Below are 24659 nucleotides of genomic sequence, written 5' to 3' on the forward strand. Positions count from 1 at the left end.
TATATTATAAATACTGGGCATGCTGCCTCTCTTCTTGCAGTACCATTAAGGAATTATTTGTACCTCCTGCTATTTTCATTAAAATGATTTAACAGTTCCAGGTGTGTGCCTCCACACCGTGACATTTCTGAGCCAACTTGCTGGGTAGGAAAACCCAGTTCTTCTGCATTCCGTCTTTTTACCTTTTAATTACCTGATTATATTTGCAAGATGAAACCTGACATTATAAACTGTACTTCTCACTAATTTTTGAATGTTAGAAGTAGAATTGAAGGCTAAAGTCCCTAAAGCTTAAATTGATTATTTTTCAGTAATCTATTAAAATTGATGTATAATATTTATTTATTTTTATTTAGCAATATAAGTCACATTTTAACTTGTGGCTCTGTAATGAGCTAGGAGGCATTAATTACCTCCAGTATACCAGCTAAAATCAAGTCCTGTTTATTCTGGCTTGGAAATTTACAGAAAACATGACTGTGACCATAGTGAAAAAAAACACAACTGGGAGTCTCATTGGAAGTGTCAAGAGAAGCCAGAACAGAGTACTAATACATTCCTTATAATATAGGTTGTCATTCTGACAGACTGCCTCTACCTTATTCCACTTCTATTGCACATATTCTCTGTCCATAAATTAAACAACTTCAGGTTCCAGAGCCATCATCTTTCATCAATGTTAAAGATTTTTATATTTTAAGAGCAGAAGTGACCATTATGATCAAACATTCTGACTTCTGTCATGAAAATATACCAAGAATTTAACCAAGAATTTCTTGGATCAAGCCCAAGTTTTTGTTGAAATAGAACAACTTCTGATGAGCTAGAACATCACTGTTAGACATGATTAAATTTACAAAAACCAGGACATCCAAGTAATGCTAAACTCTAAAAATAGAGCACATACATTTCATACATCAAGGAATTCACACTAGAAGGCAACACATTGAAACAAGCGCTACAAATTCTGACACAATGGTGTGTGGTGTCTAAATCTTGAAAACAGGCATTCTCAAGAACAAACAGCAGATGAAAAATAACAGATTAAGAAATGTTATGATGATAAACATAAAAGTGGATTTCATCTTAATTATACAAGGCTTACCCAGCATTGCTTGGGTCCTTAACTCAATTATGGGTTTTTTTAAATGAAAGGAAAAAGGAATAGAAGGAAATTGTATATGCTTTATTTAGATTGTCTTTTTAAAAAGTGTTATTTTCAAAGTTAATTTTTGATTTCTTTAAAAAGAGATTGTTAAAACATTTGTTTAATATTTTTAGTATAATTGTTAAATGCGAATTTTTCCTTCATCCCTATGAAACAGGGGTGGCTAACCTGTGGTTCCAGAGCCACATGCAGCTTGTCAGAAGTTAATATGCAGCTCCTTACATAAGTACCAAATCCAGGGCTGTAGCTACAGGTGCCAACTTTCCACTGGGCCAGAGGTTGCTCACTGTTCAACTCCCAGTAGGCAGAAGAAAAAGGAGGCAGCAGCACTGACCTGTGAGGCTGCCAGTGGGCGGGATGTGCCGAGAGTGGTGGTGGGGAGATGATCGGGGCTGGTGACATATAACTGTTGCTCTTTGGCAATGTGCATTGGTAAATTCTGGCTCCTTCTCAGTTTCAGGTTGGCCACCCTGCTATAAACTCTTAACATGCACAATGTTTTAATAAAAATGGGCGGTAGTCAATTTGGTTTCCAATAACATTGTCTTATAGTTTTCAAACCTTATTGATGTAGCTGTGCCAAAACACAACACTACTCCAAATGTCTCTATTTTATTTCTTTTCAGCAAGGTTTTATGGAGAAGCAATCCTATTCCAGGTTCATCCTATTTTTCTGGCTTATCTTGATTCACTCTCTTTTAATGTTCACTCAAGTCAATTTTGAGGGCTGTACTTGGTTTGGTGATTCTGTCTTTTTTCTGTTTGCTTTTATGAGAAGCAATCCCATCCCAGGCACAACCCATTTTCCTGGCACAACCAAACCCTTACATTGCTTTATGTTATAAGAGGAAGCCATATACCAAATTTGGTGGTTCTCTTACTGTTTGATCAAGAATTTCTCATAAACAGACAAACTCTCCAAAATATAGAGCCGATTAGAAGATATACCCAGCATTGTTTGCGTCCTTAACTCAAGTAATTTTTTCTTCATTTAAATCAGTGCACAGGGTTGGAGGGGGATCTGTCTGCTCCAGGGTTTACCTTAGCCCTATCTCACTCTGGGTGGGTCTAGACTACAGGGTTTTGTCGACAAAGGTGGCCTTTTCGACAAAACTATACCTGCGTCTACACTACTGCCGAGTTTGGTCGACATAATGTCGACAGAACTCAGCAGTTTTGTCAACGGCGGTAAACCTCATTCTATGAGGAATAACGCCTTTTGTCGACAGAAGGAGTTATTGCATCTACAGTATCCTTTGCGTCTACACACTCTTTGTCGACAGTATCTGTCGACAAAGCCTCCGTTGACAAAAGCCTGTAATCTAGACGTACCCTCTGTGGCTAATGCAGCTCCCGTAGGCAGAGCCATGGGAGAGGTGCATGTCCCTTGACTGAGGGACAGACACACACACACAAAGACACAAACTCGCTCAAATATATGATAGAAGACTTATGTGGTGTTACCTGGGTTCTTCAGGGCAGGAGGCAGGAGCTGTTGGAGGGGCAGGAGTCAGGGCAATGCCATGGAGATGGGGGTGGGCAGGAAGCTGGAGGCGCGGGACGTGCAGACATCGAGGTGGAGGACTGAGGAGAAGCTCAGGACAGGAGACTGGGGATATGGGAGGGTGAGAGAGTGAGGCTTATGGGCTCAGGGTAGAGGCTCCTATCTGGAAGGGCTTTCCCTGCCCCTGATCCTGGCCTGCAGGGGCTTCCCCACATCTGGAAGGGCTTTCTCAACCCCACCGCACTGTGGCCAAAGATTGACGGGGGAAGAGTTTGGGGCAGCGGGGTCTACTTACCCAGTCTGGTGGCAGAGATGGTGAGGCCTAGCTCCAGCTGGCCACTCTCTTGGTGGCGCATCTGCCCCCAGTGGTCACTTTGCAGTATTGCAGCCCTCCTCTCTGCCCCCTCCCTTTCCATGTTATGGAAAACAGTCCCATCCGGTTTTCCAGGCACAACCAACCCCTGACGTTGCTTTAAGAGGAAGCTGCACACCAAATTTGGTGGTCGTAGCTCTTACCCTTTTAGGAGGACTTCTAGGACAGACGCACAGACAGACAAACTCTCCCAAATATATAGCAGATAAAAATTAGTACCATCAACAGAAGGGATGTTGATAGTTTTTCAAAGCATTTTGAGACATTAAGCCTCAGAAACCCTCACGCCAATGAGCTATAAATGTTAATTTTATATTGCAGATTGGCAAAATTGCTAAGGTGATAAAGCAATTTGCCAAAAGCCACAAGGCAGTTCAGTAGTAGAAATGACACTGCAATCTAGAGATGTAATAGTGCAGTTGATTAATCGATTAACCAATAAGCAAATACTTATCGGTTAATGCTTTAGACTACATGCATTCTCCCTCCACCCCCACCAGTACATTTTATAGCAGGCTGGCTCGACAAGGGTTGCTGCCGCCTCTGTATAAGGCGGCTGGTCCGCAAGGGGAGCTGGTTTTTAAACTGGCTCCCCAGCGGACTAGCTCCTGCCTGGAACCTGGGAGGCAGCAACGGGCTCCTCAGGAGTGAGGCCGGAGCACACTGGCTGCTGGCCTTACCCCCAGGGACTATAGAATAGTTGAGTAACAGGTGAGAATTGATGAGGTTAAATGACTATTCAATTAACCAATATTTAACAACCCTAATGCAATCCAGATGACCTTAATTCCTAGCCACAGATGCTAATCCTTAGACTGCACTCTACTCCCACAGCCAGCATTTATAATTTAAGAGTAGCTCTACACAAAGAGAAAGGACCTATAGCATGACTACAGCTGGCCCAGGTGGGGCTCAGGCTGTGCGACTAAAAATTGCTGTATAGACATTAGAGCTCAGACTCCAGCCTGAACTCTGGGACCCCAAACCTTTGCAGGTCCTAGAGCTCATACTCCAGTCCAAACAAACCCAAGTATTTACATAGCCCCAGTGTCTGAACCCTGTGAGCCAGAAATAGCTGACCCAGCCCAATCACAGCATGTGTGTTTGTTTTTTAAATCCCTTTGTAGTCATACCTAAGTCCTGACTTGTTAGCTGCTCTACTTACTAGAATACACAGTGTCTCCCACCTTCCCCGGACAGGGATTAACACTGTCCAATAGAAAAAAGCTGGTTTATTTCTTCATCATCCCCAGTACACCCCAGGTTTGGGAATTTCATCTGTGTTATCAAGTTACAGTTAGGGAACAGTGAAGAAAGTTTTCATGTGCATGTAAATAACCACACTCACAGGCAAAAACACGATGGCTTTTTATTTTTTTCTTAGACAAAATAATAAAAACATTATGATTCCTTATTAATTTTACTTATTCTGGAAAAGAATAAAAACAACGATGTTGAATGGTGTCTGTCTGTATCATACACAGGAACAATCATGATTGGTATCCACAGGATCAGATATTTATTACAGACAGAATGAACAGCTATATTTAACTGATTATGCACTAAAGATTTTTTTTTAGAAAGCACTACTTTACATAAATACTGGAATTGAAACTATACAAAATAATTACAAAACACTATGTACAGTGTATTTCAGTTCCACATTCAAAGTTTGGTAGCAAATACATAAAGGTTTGGCCCTGACATATAAAAAGCAATTAGAGCTATTGTGTATTCAAGTTTCTCAGACACTAAGACATGTCATTTATAGGACTGCTAAATGGTGAGTCACCATCCTTACCTAGAGTAGCCAGACATCCTGGCATTATTGGGACTATCCTTTTATTGGCCGACAGTATACTTGGTAAATGGACCATTTACTGCTCACTGCCAGCACTGAAAAAGCAATTCACCGATTCTTTCTCCTGCTCAATAACTAGTTAGCCACAGCTTGGCTTGGCAGGTGCTGAACCATGGTAGTTTTCTGAGGCTTCTGAGAAGCTTTGACTTTACTGAAGTTCAAGAGCAGAAATTCTCTCAAAAGTGGATGCTTATGACCTTTTCTGGTATCCCACTCCTCCTCCACTTCTTCATCCATTACTGAGAATAGATAAGTGATTTGATTCTCTCCTAAAAAACAGTGAATTGGAAGAGGAGCTGCCCAGCTGGTGTAGAGAGTCATATTTTCTTAGGGTACGTCTATACTACAGGCTTTTGTCGACAGAAGTTTTGTTGACAGATTCTGTCGACAAAGAGCGTCTACACTACATTCAGTTCTGTCGACAAAGGAAGCTGCTTTGTCGACATGGTAGTGTAGATGCAAAAGACAGTTTACATGCAATAACACCTTCTGTCGACAGAAAGGCGTTATGCCTCGTAAAATGAGGTTTACCAGCGTCGACAAAACTGCTGAGTTCTGTCGACATTATGTCGACAGAACTCAGCGGTAGTGTAGACGCAGGTATAGTTTTGTCGACAAAAGTCCACTTTTGTCGACAAAACTCTGTAGTCTAGACACACCCCTAGATAGGGTTATTAATTTGACTAGCAAAATGTTGTTCCAGAAGCTCCGTTCATTTAGTAAACCATTGCTTAAGCTTGCTAGAAGAGACTTAAGAAGGTTTATGAGTTATTTGCACAAGGCTAAGCCACAACTGCAAGGTACAATTTTTTTTAATGTGAATTGCCAGCTCTGTGGCTTTTGCAGCCTTACTGCCTCACTGTCATTTTAGCAGAATAAGACCCTCAAATCAGACAACTGTATACAATGTTATCCATAAAGTGTATGCAAAAAAAAAAGGACAGGTGTTCATGTTTATATAACTGTAAATTCCATGAGACTCAATGCTGGTTCATGCCTCAAGATTGCAGTGAAACTAGCTTACCAAATAAAAATCTGGCTTTTTAGTTCATATGGACCTACCTACTCAGTGGCTAAGATAATGTCTAATATCCATTAAAAAATGAACAGGAGCTACCTATGTGATAAGTTAGAAAAGAGAACTGAGGATGGAGTTGAGAGGGATAAGCACAACGCCTTTACTGACACTGTAAAGAATCCTTAACATACAGATTTTTTTTTTCCATGATCTCCAAAAGAAAAATCACACTGTACCATGCTGCAAAAGAAAAAAAAATCACTTTACACCACTTTGTGATTCCATTATCATACTGGTTTGAAGTTTATGTTGAAAAGCAAGGCTAAACATCAACCCCAGTTTTGAGGCATCTTGTTGGACAATGTAAAAGTGGGCCTGGGAACACTTTCACTCCTTAGAACAAACATAAGGGTGGTTATCGAGAGATGAAGAGAGAACAAGAGAAAAGAAAAATTGACTTTTTTTTGTCAGGACACATATCCCTAGCTATTGACTTGAGGGGAAACTGACAGCATCTCTACACACTGAAAGACAAAAACTCAGAGAACAACACACAGAAAAAGGGGGAAACTCGGAGTAAATGTCAGGAATAGGCCAAATACATATTTGAATAAGGAATTCAACATGAAATGTTCACAACCTAATTACAATTAACCCAACATTTAATATCCATGGGGAGATTTTTTTATATATTTATACACACACACACGCACACAAAAAATCATGGTCTGCCAGCAGCTTAATTAACTACAACTTCAGATGGTAGATTTGTAGTTTTGAGAATAGTATCATCAGTCAATTATCAGAGGGGTAGCCGTGTTAGTCTGAATGGCTCGCTAACTACATAAGCAGCTTCTCCTCTCTTGGAATTCACACCTCCAGATCAGCTACTAGAAGTGGGCTTCATCCTCCCTGATTGGATCCACCTCGTCATCTCCAGCCTGATTCTGGCCTGCATATTTATACCTGCCTCTGGAAATTTCCACTACATGCATCTGACGAAGTGGGTCTTTGCCCACAAAAGCTTATGCTCCAACACTTCAGTTAGTCTATAAGGTGCCACAGGATTCCTCGCCGCTTCTATCATAGTCAATGTACATAATGCAGAACTTTTTTTTTTTAATCTGCAAGTCAGTTGGTTTCTTCAGTCACGCGTGTGGGGAAGGGGGGCTTAAAATAAATATCTGCCCTAACCTGCTGTGATTTGTTTGCTCTGTATTTATCTAATTTTCAGTATCACTGTCCTTGCCAAATTAGCCAGGTTTAGTTGAAAGCCCTATGCCATTTGAGAAATCCAAGGCTATATATTTATTCTGATGCAGTAAAATAAGGATATGCCCTTTGGTTTTCAAACAAATGTATTATATTCTTTGGCAACAGGAAATTTGTCACATTTTCCAAAGAGAAAACATTAGAGAACTCTGTTCTTGGAGTTTAATGAACCTCAAAGGCCTGACGGTTAAGCTACGCAATGATCCAAATCCAAGCAATCACTGTGTGCAGTCCATCTATTTTCCTTTTAACAAAAAAGCCTATTCAACCAAAAAAGCTGGCAGTGAAAATAATGCATTGGGTAACTTCTATCAGGACAAGTTATAAAAAAAAATGCTGTTATTAAGCTACTTGCAGAACATCTTAAAATGGCATGTTTTGGAACATGTGTACGTTCTATAAAAATATTGATTCAGTACACAATTATTGACAAATATTTATCTTTATGTAAGCCGAGAAATGATATTGGTCTTTGATATGGTAAATTCTTGGCAGATCATCAAGCCAGCTACTGGAGGGCAGAACTTAAAATGAGCTAGATCTCACACAGTCCACAGCTTTCCACATTACCTATAACTTTGCATCTACATAACATTTATTAGAAATCTGGCTGATTCACATAGCTCAATATCTAGCTAAATAAACTATCACAAGACATGGAGCTACAGATCTATTTATCTCCTGTGTGGATGAGAAAAATGAATAGAGTCTGGAAACATATTCCAAGTGGTTATGTGAAGAATGTGTCCAATAAATTCTACCAACAGTGCTCAACTTATTTTACGGGATAGATGTCTTTCATCTACACAGACTCTTCTGAAGCTAGAATGTTGTCAAACAGAACTCTAAGCTTAGTTTTTTTTCTCTCTAAAGGGATCTAGACATGCAGTATAATTAGTAAATAGGTCTAAAGAGACAACTATTATGGCAAGTTATATCTAACAGCTAAATGGAAACAGTTATATATTGCAACACGTCCAGTCTATATTAATTACTGGATTTTTAAATAATGATACAGACCCAGTATCCCTGACCTTACAGCACAGACTACTCTCCAGATCCTTTAATATAGACAGACATAAAGCTAATAAAAGCATTAGTGTGTGTTTGGTAAAAAGGATTAATACTTCAAGAATATCACCTTAGTTTTATTTTTCATTCCCAATTTTTACAGCCCAATCCCCTACTGCATCTTATGTGTGTTTGTTACCTGTCATTTAATGTTTGCTTTACTGGAGAAAAGCATTCATTGTTTGCAGTTGGAAGAACAATTTCTTTTATATTAAAAATCCCATATGAGTTAGCAAATCCATCAGTTGTAAAGTACACTTTAGATATTTTAATTTTACTTTAACAAGTTTTAGTTTTTAATGACAGTACCTACTTAGTAACTAAAGCTTCAGTATTATTCTATTTATTTATATAGCAATAAATCGGATTGTACCAGACAGCAAGATGCTGTATTTGTGTCTGGTATAAGTTAGGACGTGCCTATGGCATGACACACCTGCATTAGGACACTGATTTGGGTTTCAATAACATTAGGTAGCTGCCATATGGAGAGAGGCCTATGCTGTAATCTTAATATAAGCTCAGCAGATATTTCAGATAGGAAGAACTTATATGAAGTGATTATATACTCATTATTGAGTTTTTCATGATGCTTAATCTAACAAAGTATCATAATTAGTATATGCATAAAAAAGACAAATAAAGCATTGGCAAACCAAACACTAGAAGTTTGAAGTTGGCTTAGATTGCACATAACACTAGGAATTATAAAAATCTATGGTTAAACATCTTACAGACAAGTTTAGCAAAAATTAACGGCTTTAAAACATTCTTCAGGGGATATGTTTGGAGAAATAATATGAAATAAACAAGTTGACATTTAATAAGGACAAATGCAAAGTACACTACTTAGGAAGAAATAATCAGTTGCACACAGAATGGGAAATGACTGTCAAAGAAGGAGTACAACAGAAAGGATCTGGTGAGGTGAGTGAATCACAAGCTAAATATGAGTTAACAGCTCTACTCTATGTCAATCATAGGCCACAGCTGGAGTACCGTGTCCAGTTCTGGGCACTTTCAGGAAAGATGTGGACAAACTGGAAAAAGGTCTCAGAAGAGCAATAAAAATTATTAAAGAACTAGAAAACATGACCTAGAAAAAAACGGAGTTTGTTTAGTTTGGAGAAAGAAGACTAAAGCGGGAACATAACAGTTATCAAGTACATAAAAGATTGTTACAAGGAGGAGGAAAATAATTGTTCTCTTCAACTTCCGAGGACAGAACAAGAAGCAATAGGCTTCTTAAATAGCAGCAAGTGTGGTTTAGTTTGGACATTAGAAAAAACCTTCTCCGGGAGTGGTTAATCACTGGAATAAATTGTCTAACAAGATTGTGGAATCACCATCATTGGAAATTTTTAAGAGCAGGTTCAATGAACACCTATCAGGGATGGTTTAGATAATACTGAGTTCTGCCATGAATGCAGGGGACTGGACTAGATGACCTCTTGGGTGCCTTCCAGTCCTATGATTGTGTGGGCTGTATTTGGGTCATATCTAAGAAAGCAATTAGAACAAACAGTGATAAGTATACACTGCTTAAACACTGAAATTAATGGGACTATTCACAGTGTGTCAACTTAAGCACATGGTTTGACTTTGCAGGAGCAAGATCTATGGAGCATCAATTTCTAACAGGCTATTTCCCAATTTATCCTTGACAGATCCATGCTTATGCTATCAAACCTGTAATCTCACAGGTGAGAAATAATTAAAGATTATTATTAAAATTATATTTTCTGTTGTAATATTTTTCTTCCAGAAATCTCCTGTAGAGCTTTTACAACTATTGTTGCACTACAAGCATGCTTTTTCATGTACATATTTGCCTTCTTCATAAAGAAGAAAGATTTAACATTTATTGAAAGTGAAATCATAAAAATGAGGCTGCCACGTTCTACTTTTTTTAACCTCTAAAAGCACTGGGTTTTTAAATACAATATCATGCAAATTTTTAAAAACTGATTTAAAAAAAATCTGACAGAATATTCTCAGTTTAAGGTTAAAACTCTACCTTTCAATTCTATCCACTCTCTCTTCTTCTTATCACTGTAAGAGGACATAATAAAATATTTGAGCACAACAGCTAGTGACAGTTTTACCCCTGGGGCTTCAAGAAGTCTATTGCTTTTTTTTTTTAACACTAATTTACAAATTTAAAAAAATCAAACTTTTTCCCTCTTGCCTCAAAAATATTTTATGGTAAATTACAATGCAAAGGAAACTTTTATATTTCTAAAATTAAGAGAGTACTTACTACAGAAACGCTGATGATGCCTCATTTTTTCTGAAAATTTCCAGTGGTTTTTGCCTGATAGCAACTATACTTATTTGTATTGACTCTAGTTTATAAGCATGTGTGTGTGTTTCAGTTTTGCAGACAGGTGAATGTGGTAAGTACCCAGGCAAATTGTAATGCTCAAATTATTAGAGAATTTCAAAGGAAAGCACAAAGTCTCTTTGCTGGCTTATACTCAAGAGTAGCTGCCCATTTTCATGGTTTACACCAATAGCTGTGTAAACAAAAATGATGGATTTTGTCTTTCAAAGTGCTTTTTTCCAGATCCTCATCATGTGCACAAGTAGTCTATGATGTTTAAGAACAGTGGCAACTAGACATTTTTTTTTATGCATTAGTATCATCCTACTGCAAGCACATACAAAACACGGATTGGTCATGTTATCACATTACTGTGGTGGGGCTGAGGGACAAGTGATTTTTCCATGTGACACTGAAGTTTTATCTCCAATATAGTCTTGTGGTTTATTTGCAGAGTCAACAAAGGAAGATGAAGTCAATGTATACCATGTTAGGTTACTTTTTGTCTCTGTTCTATATGTCATTTTCTGGTAAACCAGGTATTTTCCTTTTCTCTCTGCAACAGAATCCATCTTTTTATCCACTGTGAACTCAAAGAAATGAACCATTGTTTCTCTGAGCTATATCAGGTTGTGGTGGAAGAATTAAGAGCTGGATCAATCATATGGCTTTAAGTCTTTGGATATTAGTGGCGCAATATCTTCAGTTGTGCTCTGTGAGGGTTGTGAGGCTGCTATTGCCAAGCTTTGTATTGTTTCTTGCTGATGTTGCTTTGCCTTATTATATAGCAATACACCAATTGTTACTAGAACTGTCCCAATGGCTGAGAGGCTTGTAATTTTGTTACCAAACACAATAATACTTAGCCAGATGGACAATGCATGCTTCACAGTACTAGCAACACTGAAACAATAAAACACAAATATTAAGGAATGAAAGGCTCTGACATTCACCACACACAATATATTCAGGATGCTCCATCACACTTGGATCTTTTGATGCTTTATCTTGCAGAAGGTCAGATTCTATTTTTCTTACTTAGGTTAATAAACAAGAGTCTATAGAATTATTTAAATATTAGCAATAACATATGTGTAATATCCCTAAACAGAGAGCTATTGGGAATAAATTGAAGAAGTGGTATTTTTTAAAGCATACAATAGACTGTCACTAATTCTCCCTCAGCTAATCCACCAACCTTCTCATTCACACCAGAAAACTGGCAGCGAATATTTTAAATTTAAGAATCACATATCTAAAACTCCATTCCACAATTTGTAAATGTGATTCCTTATTAATGTGAAGGGAAGCTAATAACTGTGCATACCTGTCCCATAAGCATAATGCTAAGAGGTTAAATGCTGTTCTCCTTATACACAAGAGCAGTAGTCCTTTTGCAACAAATGGTACTACTCTTACAAGGATTTGACCTTATGCTTGCTTTTCGGATTTGGAAAAATATCCTAATTTATTTGGAGTACATATATAATTTACTATATTTATTCCACCATATAGCAGCATTTTCAATCAGTTCCTAATATGAGATGGTGTAAGGACAGAAAGAACAATACTTTTGACACAACATTTATACTTTTACCTGAAAGTTACAGGTGAGATCTTTCCCATCAAGGCATATGCTGTAACACTCTGCAAATGGAACAAGACTCCATCTATTAGGAGCAATACAATGATATCTTGATTGTAACTGAAACGCTTTCCACTTTTCCCAATCACTGGCACATCCTAAAGACAAATAATGGAACAGGATTTTAAGAGTCTCATTTTGTCCTGTTTTCTTTTACATGCAAAAGTAGGCTAGGCACATTAATTTCGTCTGTTGGCTTTAATGAAGCACTCATTTATACTGGAAATAAAGACAGGAATATTTAATCTAATTTTCAGAAGTAGGAGCTGGAATGATTATACCCTTCGGGTTTTACCTTTTCTGCAGGAGCTAGCTAGAAGAGCCTAATTCTTATCTATGTAAACTTTTCATTATTTGTCACTTTTCCTGTGTGATATTAACAGTTGCAACAAAAAGCTTCTCTATTAACCCTCAACCAATCCTGACAGATATCCTCACCCAAAGTGATGACAACAGATTTAATTTTGAATAGGTGATGTAATTCGAGTGTAATGATGACTTGGCCCATTCACAATGAGAGTTCCTAATCCACCCTAAACAGAGCACACAGATCCCAAGTCAAGTATCCAAACTCATCCCCTCTCAGTATCTATCCTAAATTCATGTTGAAGTATTGACTAGCTATTGTAATAACACGAATGAAGAGTTTTAGCACCAAAATCTCAGGTGACTCAGCAGAAGAGCTCTCTATTCCTGTAAAGAGCCTAGAGCCTGCCAATCTGATGTAGTCACCCAGCACAGAAATTTACAGTAATCTTAATTAGAGGCATAGGTTCTCTCATTGTCACTATCTTCCACTTTTTGTATATGCTCTGTTTTTATTAAGATTAAAAACGAAGGTTCTTCACCACCATAACCTTTACAAAATAATTTGTATTTTCCCCTTCCCCAAACACCAATTAAATGGAAATCATGCAAGCAGATTTTAAAGAGCACAAAGAAACATACATCTTCTGCATTAAAGTGCCCAAGCACTTCATGGAGATATTTTAAAAGATATCTTTAATCTAGCTAGCACTGTACAATAATTGCTTTTGTGACAGATACTGTAACTGCCTACAGTATCTTTGATGGAACTATCATATTCAGTTTATACATCATTGGGGTCAGGGATTGTACATATGTTTATTATCTCTAGTATGTGGGAGGATTATAACAGCTCTGACAGGAACCAAAACCAGTAGGGTTTGATTAAGAGGAGTCATTTAAGATTTAAACACCTCCAGGATTCACACATATAATGGTTCAAACTAGATTCTCCAAAAGCCAATAAAGAAAAGGTTTTGGCATTAAAAGATTGCAGTTAAAATGGCTTAAGGCCTTCTTTCTGAGCCAGGAAATGTGATCTTTTGCTGGGGGGGAGGGAGGAGGGTAATCTCATGTGGAAAGATTGGAAGGGCTTTGTCTTATTAGAGCCCCATAATACTGATATGTGCCCTCCAATAAGCTTTCAGCATGTGTTCTGGAACTTCCATTGTATTGCATGTTCTTTCGCTCATGCTTTTGCTTTAAGAATAAATATGCTTGATTAGAAGGGGTTGTGAGGTCATTTGTAACTGCTGGCAATACCTTAAGGGAGGGAGCAAAGCACAGGTGCACACATGTAGGCAGACTGGTTGGCTGGCCCCTTACAAGGCAAGGCAAGGAGCTGTGCAGCCTTAAAACACCAGTCAATAGACAAAGAAACACAGATCTCTATCCCAAGAGAGGTGATTACTGGAGAGTCAGTCACACACCTTAAGTAAGTGCCCTCAAGGGACCATGGAGAGGAATATGAGTGCAATTACTCTGAAACTATTTATCTACTCTGTTGTCATACATACGGTAACAGACCATGTCTATTTATCATAATTTTTGCTTTTCTATCATCATCTTTGCCACTGCATATTGCACTTTCATTTACTGTTAAAATTAAGTCAACTTTTTTCTGCTGCATTTGGTTAATGCAGTTTAATGGCTAGAACACAGACATGGGAGTTAGGAACCCCACAGTTCTACCAGTCTCGAACAGACTGTATTCACTGAGCCTCAGTTTCTTCTTTCATAATTAAGGTTACAAGTGTCATATGAATATGAAGTGCTATTATCCAAAAAGCCTACAAACATTAGGATTTTTTTTTTTAAATCTTCAAATGCCTGCCCTTTGGGTATTACTTCATCCACTTTGCCCCTTTGGAAGGATTTATTCAGACTAAATTACTTGCTCCCTAAAATCTTGAAACAAACTATAGCTTTCTGGTTTATTTGTCATGGCTTAATGAAACGCCTTAAAACATATTTTCTGTACCTCTTGCTTCAACACTACAAGTAAACAGGGATGATATGCATGCCCACATGATTTTAAGGAATGGGAAAGGTAAACTGAAAGTTAGCCATTTGCACAAATCAAACAGCAAAATTAATCTTTGTTAGCAAATGAAAATTCTTACCATGAAAAATATCCAAGCTGGAATGAGCATAATAACCGCAGCAGCACTTGTATAGAACTGAAGCTCTGGAGCACTATAAATGGGAATCAAATAATATAAAACTAAATGTTTTTAAAAGCTTTTCCTCACTGTAACTGAAAGAAAACTCTGTCACATTTAAAAGAGAAATCTCTCCACTGGCACCTTCTAAAAATTAGCTACAAGCCTTGAGGAAGACAAATTCAAAGTTTCTTATGTCTACACTGGCACCCTAGTTCCAACTAGGGTGGCTAATGTAGGTATTCAAACTTGCAAATGAAGCCCGGGATTTAAATATCCCAGGCTTTATTTGCATGTTCCCGGGCACCGCCATTTTTAAATGCCTCGTAGTTCAAACTCCCTGCCCGCGGCTACACGTGGCACGGACTAGGTAGTTCGAATTAAAGCTCCTAATTCGAACTACCGTTACTCCTCATTGCAAGTTCGAATGCCTACATTAGCCACCCTAGTTCGAACGAGGGTGGCAGTGTAGACATATCCTTACAGAGCTAACAAAGTTCGCTTTCCACCTTGGCAAGCTGACACAGACTCAGTTTTAAAACAATTAAGTTTATGGAATTGCTTCCGAACAACACACTGTCGGGTTCATTTAACAGTTTATATTGGTTTTAAATGTATTGTAATCACAGATAGGCAGAATTTGCTGAAATTGCTGATAACTACAGAATGCACGAATCAGTAAAAATGTAAAATGGATATTAAGGGCCTGCTTCTGCAAACCTAATGATCTCAGCAGGAATTCTATGCGGATGGAGAGCATTTAAGGTTTGGAGCCTGAGGGAGTTAATTTTTGTGTTTGGGACTATCACGGGCTGTGGGGGAGTCCCCAGGCCCTGCACCCCCATCCACAGCCAGACATGACTCTCAGCTAGCAGGTAGAACAGAAGATTTATCCGTTGACAGGGACACAGTATAGCACAGGATCATTGTTAATACAGGAACCAGGAGCGGTCAGTATTATTCCTCTCAGGGAGAAGGGGCTCTGGGTCCTTCTCCCCCCCACTCCCTTCCTGCTCTAAGCCCCATTCTCTCATCCTAAACCGGGCAGAGAGAGTGTCCTTCCTCTAGGCCCTAGTCCCCAGCTTGCAGTCAGCCCTGCCTACACTTTGTTTCCCCTTCCTGGGTAGAAGTTATCTTCTATGGTCTGGCCCTCAGGTGTGAGAGGCCGAATACACTTCTTCAGTGAGTTATACCCCCCCTCCTTCTCCAGGCAGTATTGCAGTGCCCAGGGAAGCCGAGGCATGCACACCCACACAGAGTCACCACAGAACAGCACAAGACAATAGGAATCACAAACTGCACAACAAAACAAAGCGAACAGAGTGAATACAAAACGGAGTGGACACTGTGACTACAAGAGTTAATATGATCCCCACTACCTCACAGGGACTAGCTGAGTGTCATTGTAAGGGAATTTTTGGTTCCATTTTCCCCAGTAAATGCTTTTGGATATTTTGAATACGAATGTCCTCCTCCCTCTCCTGACACACAATCTTTTAAAGTATATAGAATATAAACCCATAATCAGCAAATTAGATAGAGAAGACAGAAAGTCTTGTCTTGGTCCCATGTGACTATAAACAAGTAGTTCCCTGATGTTACCTGGGACCTTTCTCTATACAGGCAGTCCCCGGGTTACGTACAAGATAAGGACTGTAGGTTTGTTCTTAAGTTGAATTTGTATGCAAGTCAGAACTGGTACTTATTGTAGGGGAAACTCTAGCCAAACATTTCTCCAGAGCTCAGTTTTATTCTCCCACACCTCACTTCCCTCAGTCCTTTATTCTCAAGCTGAGGTGTCTGCTGAGAAAAGCTGCTCCGCGTCTCCCTGGTCTGCTGAGGGAGGCGCTAGCTTCGCGTCTCCGTGGTCTGCTGGGGGGAAGCAGCTAGTGCGGGGTTGCCTCACCCCGTTTGTAAGTAGGGATCTGATGTAAGTCGGATCCATGTAACCCGGGGACTGCCTGTATTTGAAATATTGCAGATACTTACGAAAACCTATATTTGTCTCCACTGAGCAGCTTTTTGGAAAAAACGTTCTGCAAACTGGGGAAATAAAAATCAAAACATTTATCTGTAGACTCTACTTAAAGGGAGCAGAGGAAACAATGATCTTAGCAATATTCATAACACAGAAAGTGAGTTTTTTGATAAAACACTAGCTGACAATCACATACTACTTCAGGTTTACAAGTTGTGTGTGTTTAAACAAAATATTTTACAGATCAGAACAATGTAACTTCTTTTGCTATAACACAATTACTGTTTTGAACAAAATCTTCCAGGATTTATGAAGCTACCACAATACAACAATGGGAGAATATCAAAATAAAATATGGTCTAACAAGTGTACTACTTTTTTTTTAACCAGCTAAGTCTGAGATTAATTTATTACTGTTTATGGAATATGCACAAATCACCAATCTTCTCCTCACCTTCCATATAAATAATGACATACTGCAAGTGAAAATGCTAATTTACATTTACATTGCCTCATTAATTTTTAACATTCAGAAGTAGTGTAAGGTTCCAGTTAGCATTTTAAATATAAATATAAGGTTGCAGTTAGCATTTTAAATATAAATGGTGTAGAATTTAAATTTTTAAGTGCTTTATAGACAATTGAACAACAATATTCTTTGTTTCCCCTTACTGTTCAGCTGTGCTCTAGGACAACGTTTCTGAAAGTGCTCCACAAAAGCACTTTGAGAAACACATTAACTGGCTGCCCTGGTTTGTTTATTTACTGGTGCCGTGGCCACAGAGCCTTGCGGCTTTCATTGGCTCCGTTTCGTCCCAGCCAAGGGGAGCCGCGGGAAGCAGCGTGGACTGGGCCACCGCTTCCCGCTGCTCCACTTGGCTGCACAGAGCTAAATGGAACCAATGGGAGCCGCGAGGCTCTGTGGCTGCAGCGCCAGCAAATAAACAAACTGTGGCAGCCAGTTAACGTGTTTCTCAAAGTGCTTTCCCGGAGCACTTTCAGAAACACTGCTCTAGGAAACAGTGAAAAAAATTAATACAAGGCAAGCATATACAGCCAGCGATAGTACAGTCCATTGATATGGGGATGTAGAACAAATGAGTGCATAGTTATTCAATATTCAGACTAATTTACAACACTACAATTAAGCAAAAACAGAAGCACCATACCTGATTTGGAGGTACATAATGTAAAAATAAAAGGAGGTACACACCCCGCTCATATGTGCACTTGCATCTGCCTTCAGATATGCACAAAAGTGATGTGAAATAGAGGCTAGATTCCTCCCAGTCTTGCACCTTAAGTAGGGTGACCATCCCTGTATTTAATCTGTCTCCCAGGCTTCCCAACTTTTTTTTTTAAAAAGGGGCAAAATGTCTCACATTTGCACACCCTCTGCTGGTCCTTGAGTTTCCTGTTCAGAGCACCTGCAGCAGCCTTCTATTTGTGGCTACGGTTGCCAGCTGTCCGGTATTGGCCTGGACAGTCCGGTATTTGTGGCCTCTGTCCAGGAAAAAAAAAAACAGAAAATAGCAGACATATAAAATGTCCAGTATTTTCTGTTTTTCTTGGATGGAAGGCCGCTTGGGGCATTCTTCCCCTGCCATGTGTGGGGGTGGAGAGAGTGGGGGGATGTAAAGGTGCAGTGAGTTTTTTTTTTTTTTTTTTTTCCGGTTCAACAACTTTGGTCCCCCGGAAAAAATTTTTCCCCCCCGCCATGTTTGGTATTTTTTGTGAAAGTATCTGGCAATCCTATTTGTGGCTGGTGGTAAAGCATTCACCAGCACTTGGTATGTGGAGTCAGGCAGGGCGCCAAGGGAGAAACAAAGTAATAGTTTCCCTTCCTGTGCACTCTAAAGAAGAGGGTGAAATCTGCTGAATCCCTGACCACTGGCTTCCTCCAGGACTATAACCCCTTTCTCAAGTGCCCTGTCCCATTTCCTCCCTCCCCCCTGCGGGTCTGGATCCCCAACCACTGGCAGCTCACCGCCCCTCCATTACAAGGCTGAAGCCCTGAATGCCGCATGGTGTCCCGTATTGGCATAGGAAATACGGTCACTCTAACATTAAGTATTTATTTATTTATACTTGTGCTAAATAAATACAAATGAATATATGTGGAGAGTCACACCTACAATCATCTTGTGTTACTATTTTGTTTTACACAGGGATTTTTGGACCCCAATTAGATCTAAAAGGCAAAATTTCTAAAGGAAATGATGTGGCTGGACATGAATACCTAATCCAAATACATTCCAACACTGGCAATACCAATGTCCCCTGTAAACAATTCTGGGCCAAATATTTGATATTTCATAAACAAAAATTCCCAGCAGTCTGATTATTTTTAATTGTTCACCATTCAACGGAGACACACAACTGATGAGTTTTGTAGATAATCCTGATAGTCTTAAACATAAAGAGGAATCAGAAAGCTCTCAGCATTTTAGTTTATACTTTTTACCTTGCAATCAGATATGAAACGTCTTCTTTACAGAGAGAACACTATTCTGGTAAGTGAATCTAAAAAGCCTCATGGCTTTCTAATTACTTTGAGTTTAACTATAGTCATTAATGATTTATCATGCTTGAAGTTTTCATGTTTCATGTGTTATCCAACTCTGTACTCATTGTTAACCTTGCCTATTGAAATATTATCCCAATAACCTAACTTAGAGTGCTTCAATAATCTTGTTAGCAACATTAAAAAACATATATGCTTAATCTTAAATTTAGAGTTGTTAGCAATCTTCCATAATATATTAGTTGCAACATACTTGAACAGTAGCGGGTTTATTCATGTCGCAATTCTTCCATAAGATGTTCACATATTTTATTAAACATAAGCAACTTTGTGTAGTCACCATTTGATTTCACCAGCAATAAGAATCTGCAGTTTGTTGGCTTTATCCCACTCTTCGCCTGATAGTTAAAAGAAAAAGCTACCACAGACTACAATCCAGGATACCACTAGCCACAAATGACAAAATGAATGCATAGAGGTAATCCGTGGTCAATAGGCTTTGTCAGGAGTCATGAACAAAGGTAATACAAAGGTATGTGACTTTGTAGCACAGGAGTTGTTCTTTTCTTTATCCATTATGTTTGACAGGTATGGAATTCTCAACTCTAAAACCAGTTTATTTTCTATAAAGAAATAATTCTCAGACTATCAAGAATTAAAATATGGTATGGGAAACACCAGCTAAACTGTACAACCTGTGATAAGAAATTGTTTGGTTACAAATCAAGCAACAATGCTTTCTCTATCCACATGCAACCTTCATCATGCCTCACCAGTCCATGATGTTAGTAGACAAAGCTGCTGAAAAACCCAGAATGTTGAAACTGATTTCAGTGGCTGTACATAGAGCTAATCCTCCCATGACAGGAATGAGAGAAAGATTCACCAGCAATCCTGTAAGTGGGGAAAAAAAATTAAAAACTGTGAGAATAGATTGTTCTCTTTACAAGTGGTTTAAATTAAAAAAAAACCAATTTAACTTTTTAAGTCAAAATTTAAAAAATCATTTTGGGTCAACATAAAAACTTTGTTTTGCAATTTCAACAAAAGAAAAAAATTGACAAATATTTGTTTCAGATTGAACAAAATGTTCTGTTTTACATAAAACTTTGCTTCTATTTTGAGTGCTTAATATTTTTGTGTTTAAAATTTAAAATGAAAAGCTGCTTAAAATCAAAAAAATCAAAATGCTTCATTTCAAAAATCTCAAAATGAATCACTATATGCAGTATTTTTGTAGCCATGTCGATCCCAGGATATTGCAAGACAAGGAGTGTATGCTTTTATTCAACCAACTTCCATTTGTAAAAGAGGCAAGCTTACAATAGCTTTTCTTCATCAGGCCTATTTTTTCCAGAATATATCCTGGTTATTATATATTTTGTATGAAGATATTTTGTGAGGTATCAGTGAAAAAGTCTGTTGAACATTACTATCCTCTTGAAATATACATGTCATAATTGCATAGGAAGTTTGAGATCCTGCTATATGTTTGTTACTGAAATACACAGAGTATGGGAAATGCTCACAGACCAGCTCCTTAGAAATAACAGAAGAACTGTGAACACAAATCCTACATGTCATGCCTCTCTTACCCAAAAGCAAGAAATTGCAATTCACATGAAGGAATGATGCAGGCAATGGGGCTACCTAATCCCATGGCACAGTTGAGAATTTACTAGCATGTGGAAGAGAGTATAAAATAAGGGACAGTGACAGCAGGCCACCTCTCCTCCCCAATCTATATTGAAGACAACAAAATCATTTAAAAGACAGTAACTTCTGAACAGGGGGAATTGTCTTACCTGGAAGAGCTTTCCAGTTAGCACAGATTGATGCAGGCTTTTGCGGTCAGAGAAATTGTCAATTTGACTTAAAAACTAATTCCTAAAATTTATCAAGTTATATATTAATATAAATTCATCTGTTATTTATTATGCAATTTTATCTTTTATTTCATTTTGTAATCAATTCTGATCGTCTATGATCATGCTACTTATAATTATTTAATGTACTTAACTTACTTTATCTAAGCCAATGTTTTTGACAGAAGTTCGGGTAATCTACTCAAGTTACACAGGCTGTTGCATGTTCATGCCCTTTGTTGGAATGACAAACTTAAGTTTATTTTGACCAAAGGGTTCTTGAGCAGAGTGAAATGGAAATTTGGGGTGCATGTCTGGGATAGGAATATGTTGGCATCACCCTGTCTGTAATTCAAGAGTGGTTATGCATAGCACTCAAGTATATATCTGATCGTGACCTGCATGCTAGAAGGCTGGGGTGAGTGGGCAGAGTGACACCTTACACAACAAAGCGGGGCATAATGTTCTCCAGACTGGAGAGATAAAGGAGCACAATGATCCAGATTGTACATAGGGCATATCAAATTAGGGATATAAAATCCTGTTTAATTTAACCAGTTAAACTTCATGTTTAACTAGTTATCTGCAATTAAACAGGGGTTGGTCCAGTTGGCTGGGCTGGAGTGGTCCCTCCATCCACTGTGGCTGGGCTGGAGCAGCCCACTGCCTGCTGCTGCTAAGGGCTGCCTTGGCTAGGCTGGAGTGCCCCTGCCCTGGTGCACCACAGATGGGGGCTGCTCTAAATCCCACCAGTTAACCATAATCATTAGGGGTGAGGCTTTGTGATTAGCCAATTAACCTTTCACGTCCCTGTATCAAATTACCTCACCCATCCTGTCTTTCTAAAATGAATTGTTCCAACTCTGAGAATATTTTTTTTCCTGAAGACAATCAATTCAGCCGACCAGAAAGGAATTCATGAAGTGTTTCTGTATCACTAAATCTGCATTTTCATTGAAAATATTCCATGGAATGGACAACGGTAAGGTACTTCCACAACTACATGTGTCAGATAATACGAATTTAAGAAAACGTAATGAACTCCATCTTAACTTGTTTACCAACAATTCCTCTAATTTCAAAATGAGGATATTTTAATTTCAATCAAAGGAGATTTCAGACTAGCTGGTGACCTGCAATTAAAGATATTTTAGGGGTATTGAGTTACCAGTACATCTGCCCTGCAGAGTTAAATTAAAATTGCCCATCTCCAACTTTGGTTTTCTTGTCAACATCACCAAATAGCAAAAGAAATTGATATTTGCCCCCTTGCTCTGTGACCAGAGTTCCCTGTAAGCTGAGTGCTTGGGCTGCCACTCAGGAGAGATTCAAATGCTATCCAGCTGATTAGCAGAGTGCACATCACATCCACAAACAGCAGCATGTGTTTCTACTGGGGTGCACATCTGCACATGCCTCAGTGCACAGAACAAAGATGGGTAAGAATGGTGTCCCTAGCCTCTGTTTGTCTGGAAATACATGACAGGCGATGGATCACATGATGATTACCTGTTGTGTTTACTCCCTCTAGGGCATCTGGAATTGGCCACGGTCAACAGACAGGATACTGGGATAGACAGACCCTTGTTCTGATCCAGTTCTTATGTAACAAAATTTATTCCACATGTGGATGGAAAAAATTAGCGGGAACATTGCCTGTTATTGTACTAATCCTCCTTCCTCTAGCTTCCTTTAGCCATCTCCCCCTCAGACTTCAGGTCAGGAAGAGTGCACACAGCTGAGTAGGACAAAGTCTCTCAAAGGGAATTCAATTGCAATTCAGTGGTGATTATGAAAAAGGACTTAAGAGGCCAGGTTTACTTTTTTTTAGCCTAAGGTGGGTATAAGTGAAGACACTCAAGATTTTTAAAATGCTTGTCAGATCAGCAACTATCCACAAGGGAGGAACATATACATAAACTTCATTTTTTTTAAATGTATCTAAAAACAGTATTTTTTTTTATCAGAAAGACAAATTTCCAACCAACACTGAACTTATACAAATTAAATCACTACACAGCTCACATGGAATCTCTTTATCAATAGTCAAACAGCTCACACTAAATTACAAAATCATTACATTCCAACAAACTGCTTACCTGTGTATTCTCCTAAAATCATCCGGGACATAATGACAGTAAAAATAGGTGCAGAGCTTTTAACTGTTTCTGCAAATGAAACAGCCACATTTTTCAAGCTTACTAGACCCAAAACCACTGTTGCAAACCTGAAAGAGACATATACAAAGTCAAACAGAGATAATAAAAAATGCTTAAAAAGCAAATGTTAGTTTTAGATGTTTAGTACAGGCAGTCCCCGGGTTACGTACAAGATAGGGACTGTAGGTTTGTTCTTAAGTTGAATCTGTATGTAAGTCGGAACTGGCGTCCAGATTCAGCCGCTGCTGAAACTGATCAGTTTCAACAGCGGCTGAATCTGGACGCCAGTTCTGACTTACATACAGATTCAACTTAAGAACCCCAGGCATCCCCAAGTCAGCTGCTGCTGAAACTGATCAGCGGCTGATTCCAGGAAGCCCTGGGCAGGGGCTTCCTGTAGTCAGCCACTGGTCAGTTTCAGCAGTGGCTGACTTGGGGATGCCTGGGGCAGAGCAGCTGGGGTGCTGCTGGGTTGGTCCAGTAGCGCCAAGGAGCAGTGCTGCGGGACCAACCGGCAGCGCCCCACCTGCTCTACCACAGGCCCAGTGCTTTGCTCCATGTCTCCCTGGTCTGCTGGGGGCAGGTGGGGCCACTAGCTGCGCCCCTCCCCAGCAGACCAGGGACACGGGGAGCAAAGCGGCAGCGGCGACGGGGTGCCGCGCCTCTGAGGCTTTGCTCTGGCAAAGCCTCAGAGGCGCGGGACTCCACCGCCGCTGCGGCTTTGCTCCCGGTGTCCCTGGTCTGCTGGAGACGGTCCCCAGCAGACCAGGGGCACCCGCAGCATCTTTTCTCGCCCCGGAGGTCGAGGTGGCGGGACCGCTGCGCTCTGGGCGGTCCCGCTGCCTGCGAGCTCCGGGGCATGAAAGCCCCGTTCGTAAGTGCAGATCCGGTCGGATCCGCGTAACTCGGGGACTGCCTGTAAATCTAATTTAGTTACTGTGCCCCAATTTTTAAATGTACACGTTGCTGGTATAGTACCTAAATTATGATGCTACATTTAGATTTAGATTTCATCAGAATGAAAGGTAGCTTCCCTTCAGTTTCTTTTTAAATGATAAAACACAAACAGTGCCAAAGGACTCTGTTCAATAGCTGCTCCGAGTTTAATAAAAACTAGTTTAGACTTGCAGTGATGATGACTCCAAACAATGTTTTAATAATCTCTCCCTAGGCATAATATAAAGTCTCAGTCTATCCAAAGTTATAGTGAATACTTTCTTTTAAAGGTGTAAGTTTAAAGCAACATATAACTTTATAAATATTTTAATCACTTCTGATACAAATTACTGTGAAAGGATAATAGGAGGATACAGCAATACCAAAATAATCAGAACTGATGAATGAGAACAAAATATCAGTCTTAAAGAAAAGACAGACATCACATCACCACAAGAAAACATTGAGAGGATTAAAATCAGTGGCGTGCAAAG

At 39.2% G+C, this 24659-nt stretch overlaps 1 protein-coding gene across 9 annotated transcripts in view; it reads right to left on the minus strand.

The window, feature by feature from the left end:
- Positions 1 to 4400: 4400 nt before the first annotated feature.
- Positions 4401 to 24659, minus strand: part of SLC35E2B (solute carrier family 35 member E2B) — a 62649-nt gene continuing 42390 nt past the window's right edge. For all 9 annotated transcript variants that reach the window (XM_075906201.1, XM_075906200.1, XM_075906199.1 and 6 more), the window contains 6 exons: positions 23170 to 23297; positions 19979 to 20099; positions 16693 to 16746; positions 14665 to 14737; positions 12188 to 12333; positions 4401 to 11493 (listed from right to left, as the gene is read on the minus strand). In XM_075906201.1, the coding sequence (XP_075762316.1) occupies positions 11247 to 11493; positions 12188 to 12333; positions 14665 to 14737; positions 16693 to 16746; positions 19979 to 20099; positions 23170 to 23297 (769 nt within the window). In that variant the 3' untranslated portion in view covers positions 4401 to 11246. The remainder of the gene's footprint in view (positions 11494 to 12187; positions 12334 to 14664; positions 14738 to 16692; positions 16747 to 19978; positions 20100 to 23169; positions 23298 to 24659) is intronic.

The sequence above is a fragment of the Pelodiscus sinensis genome, chromosome 23 (genome assembly GCF_049634645.1).
Source record: "Pelodiscus sinensis isolate JC-2024 chromosome 23, ASM4963464v1, whole genome shotgun sequence".
Lineage (NCBI taxonomy): Eukaryota > Metazoa > Chordata > Testudines > Trionychidae > Pelodiscus > Pelodiscus sinensis.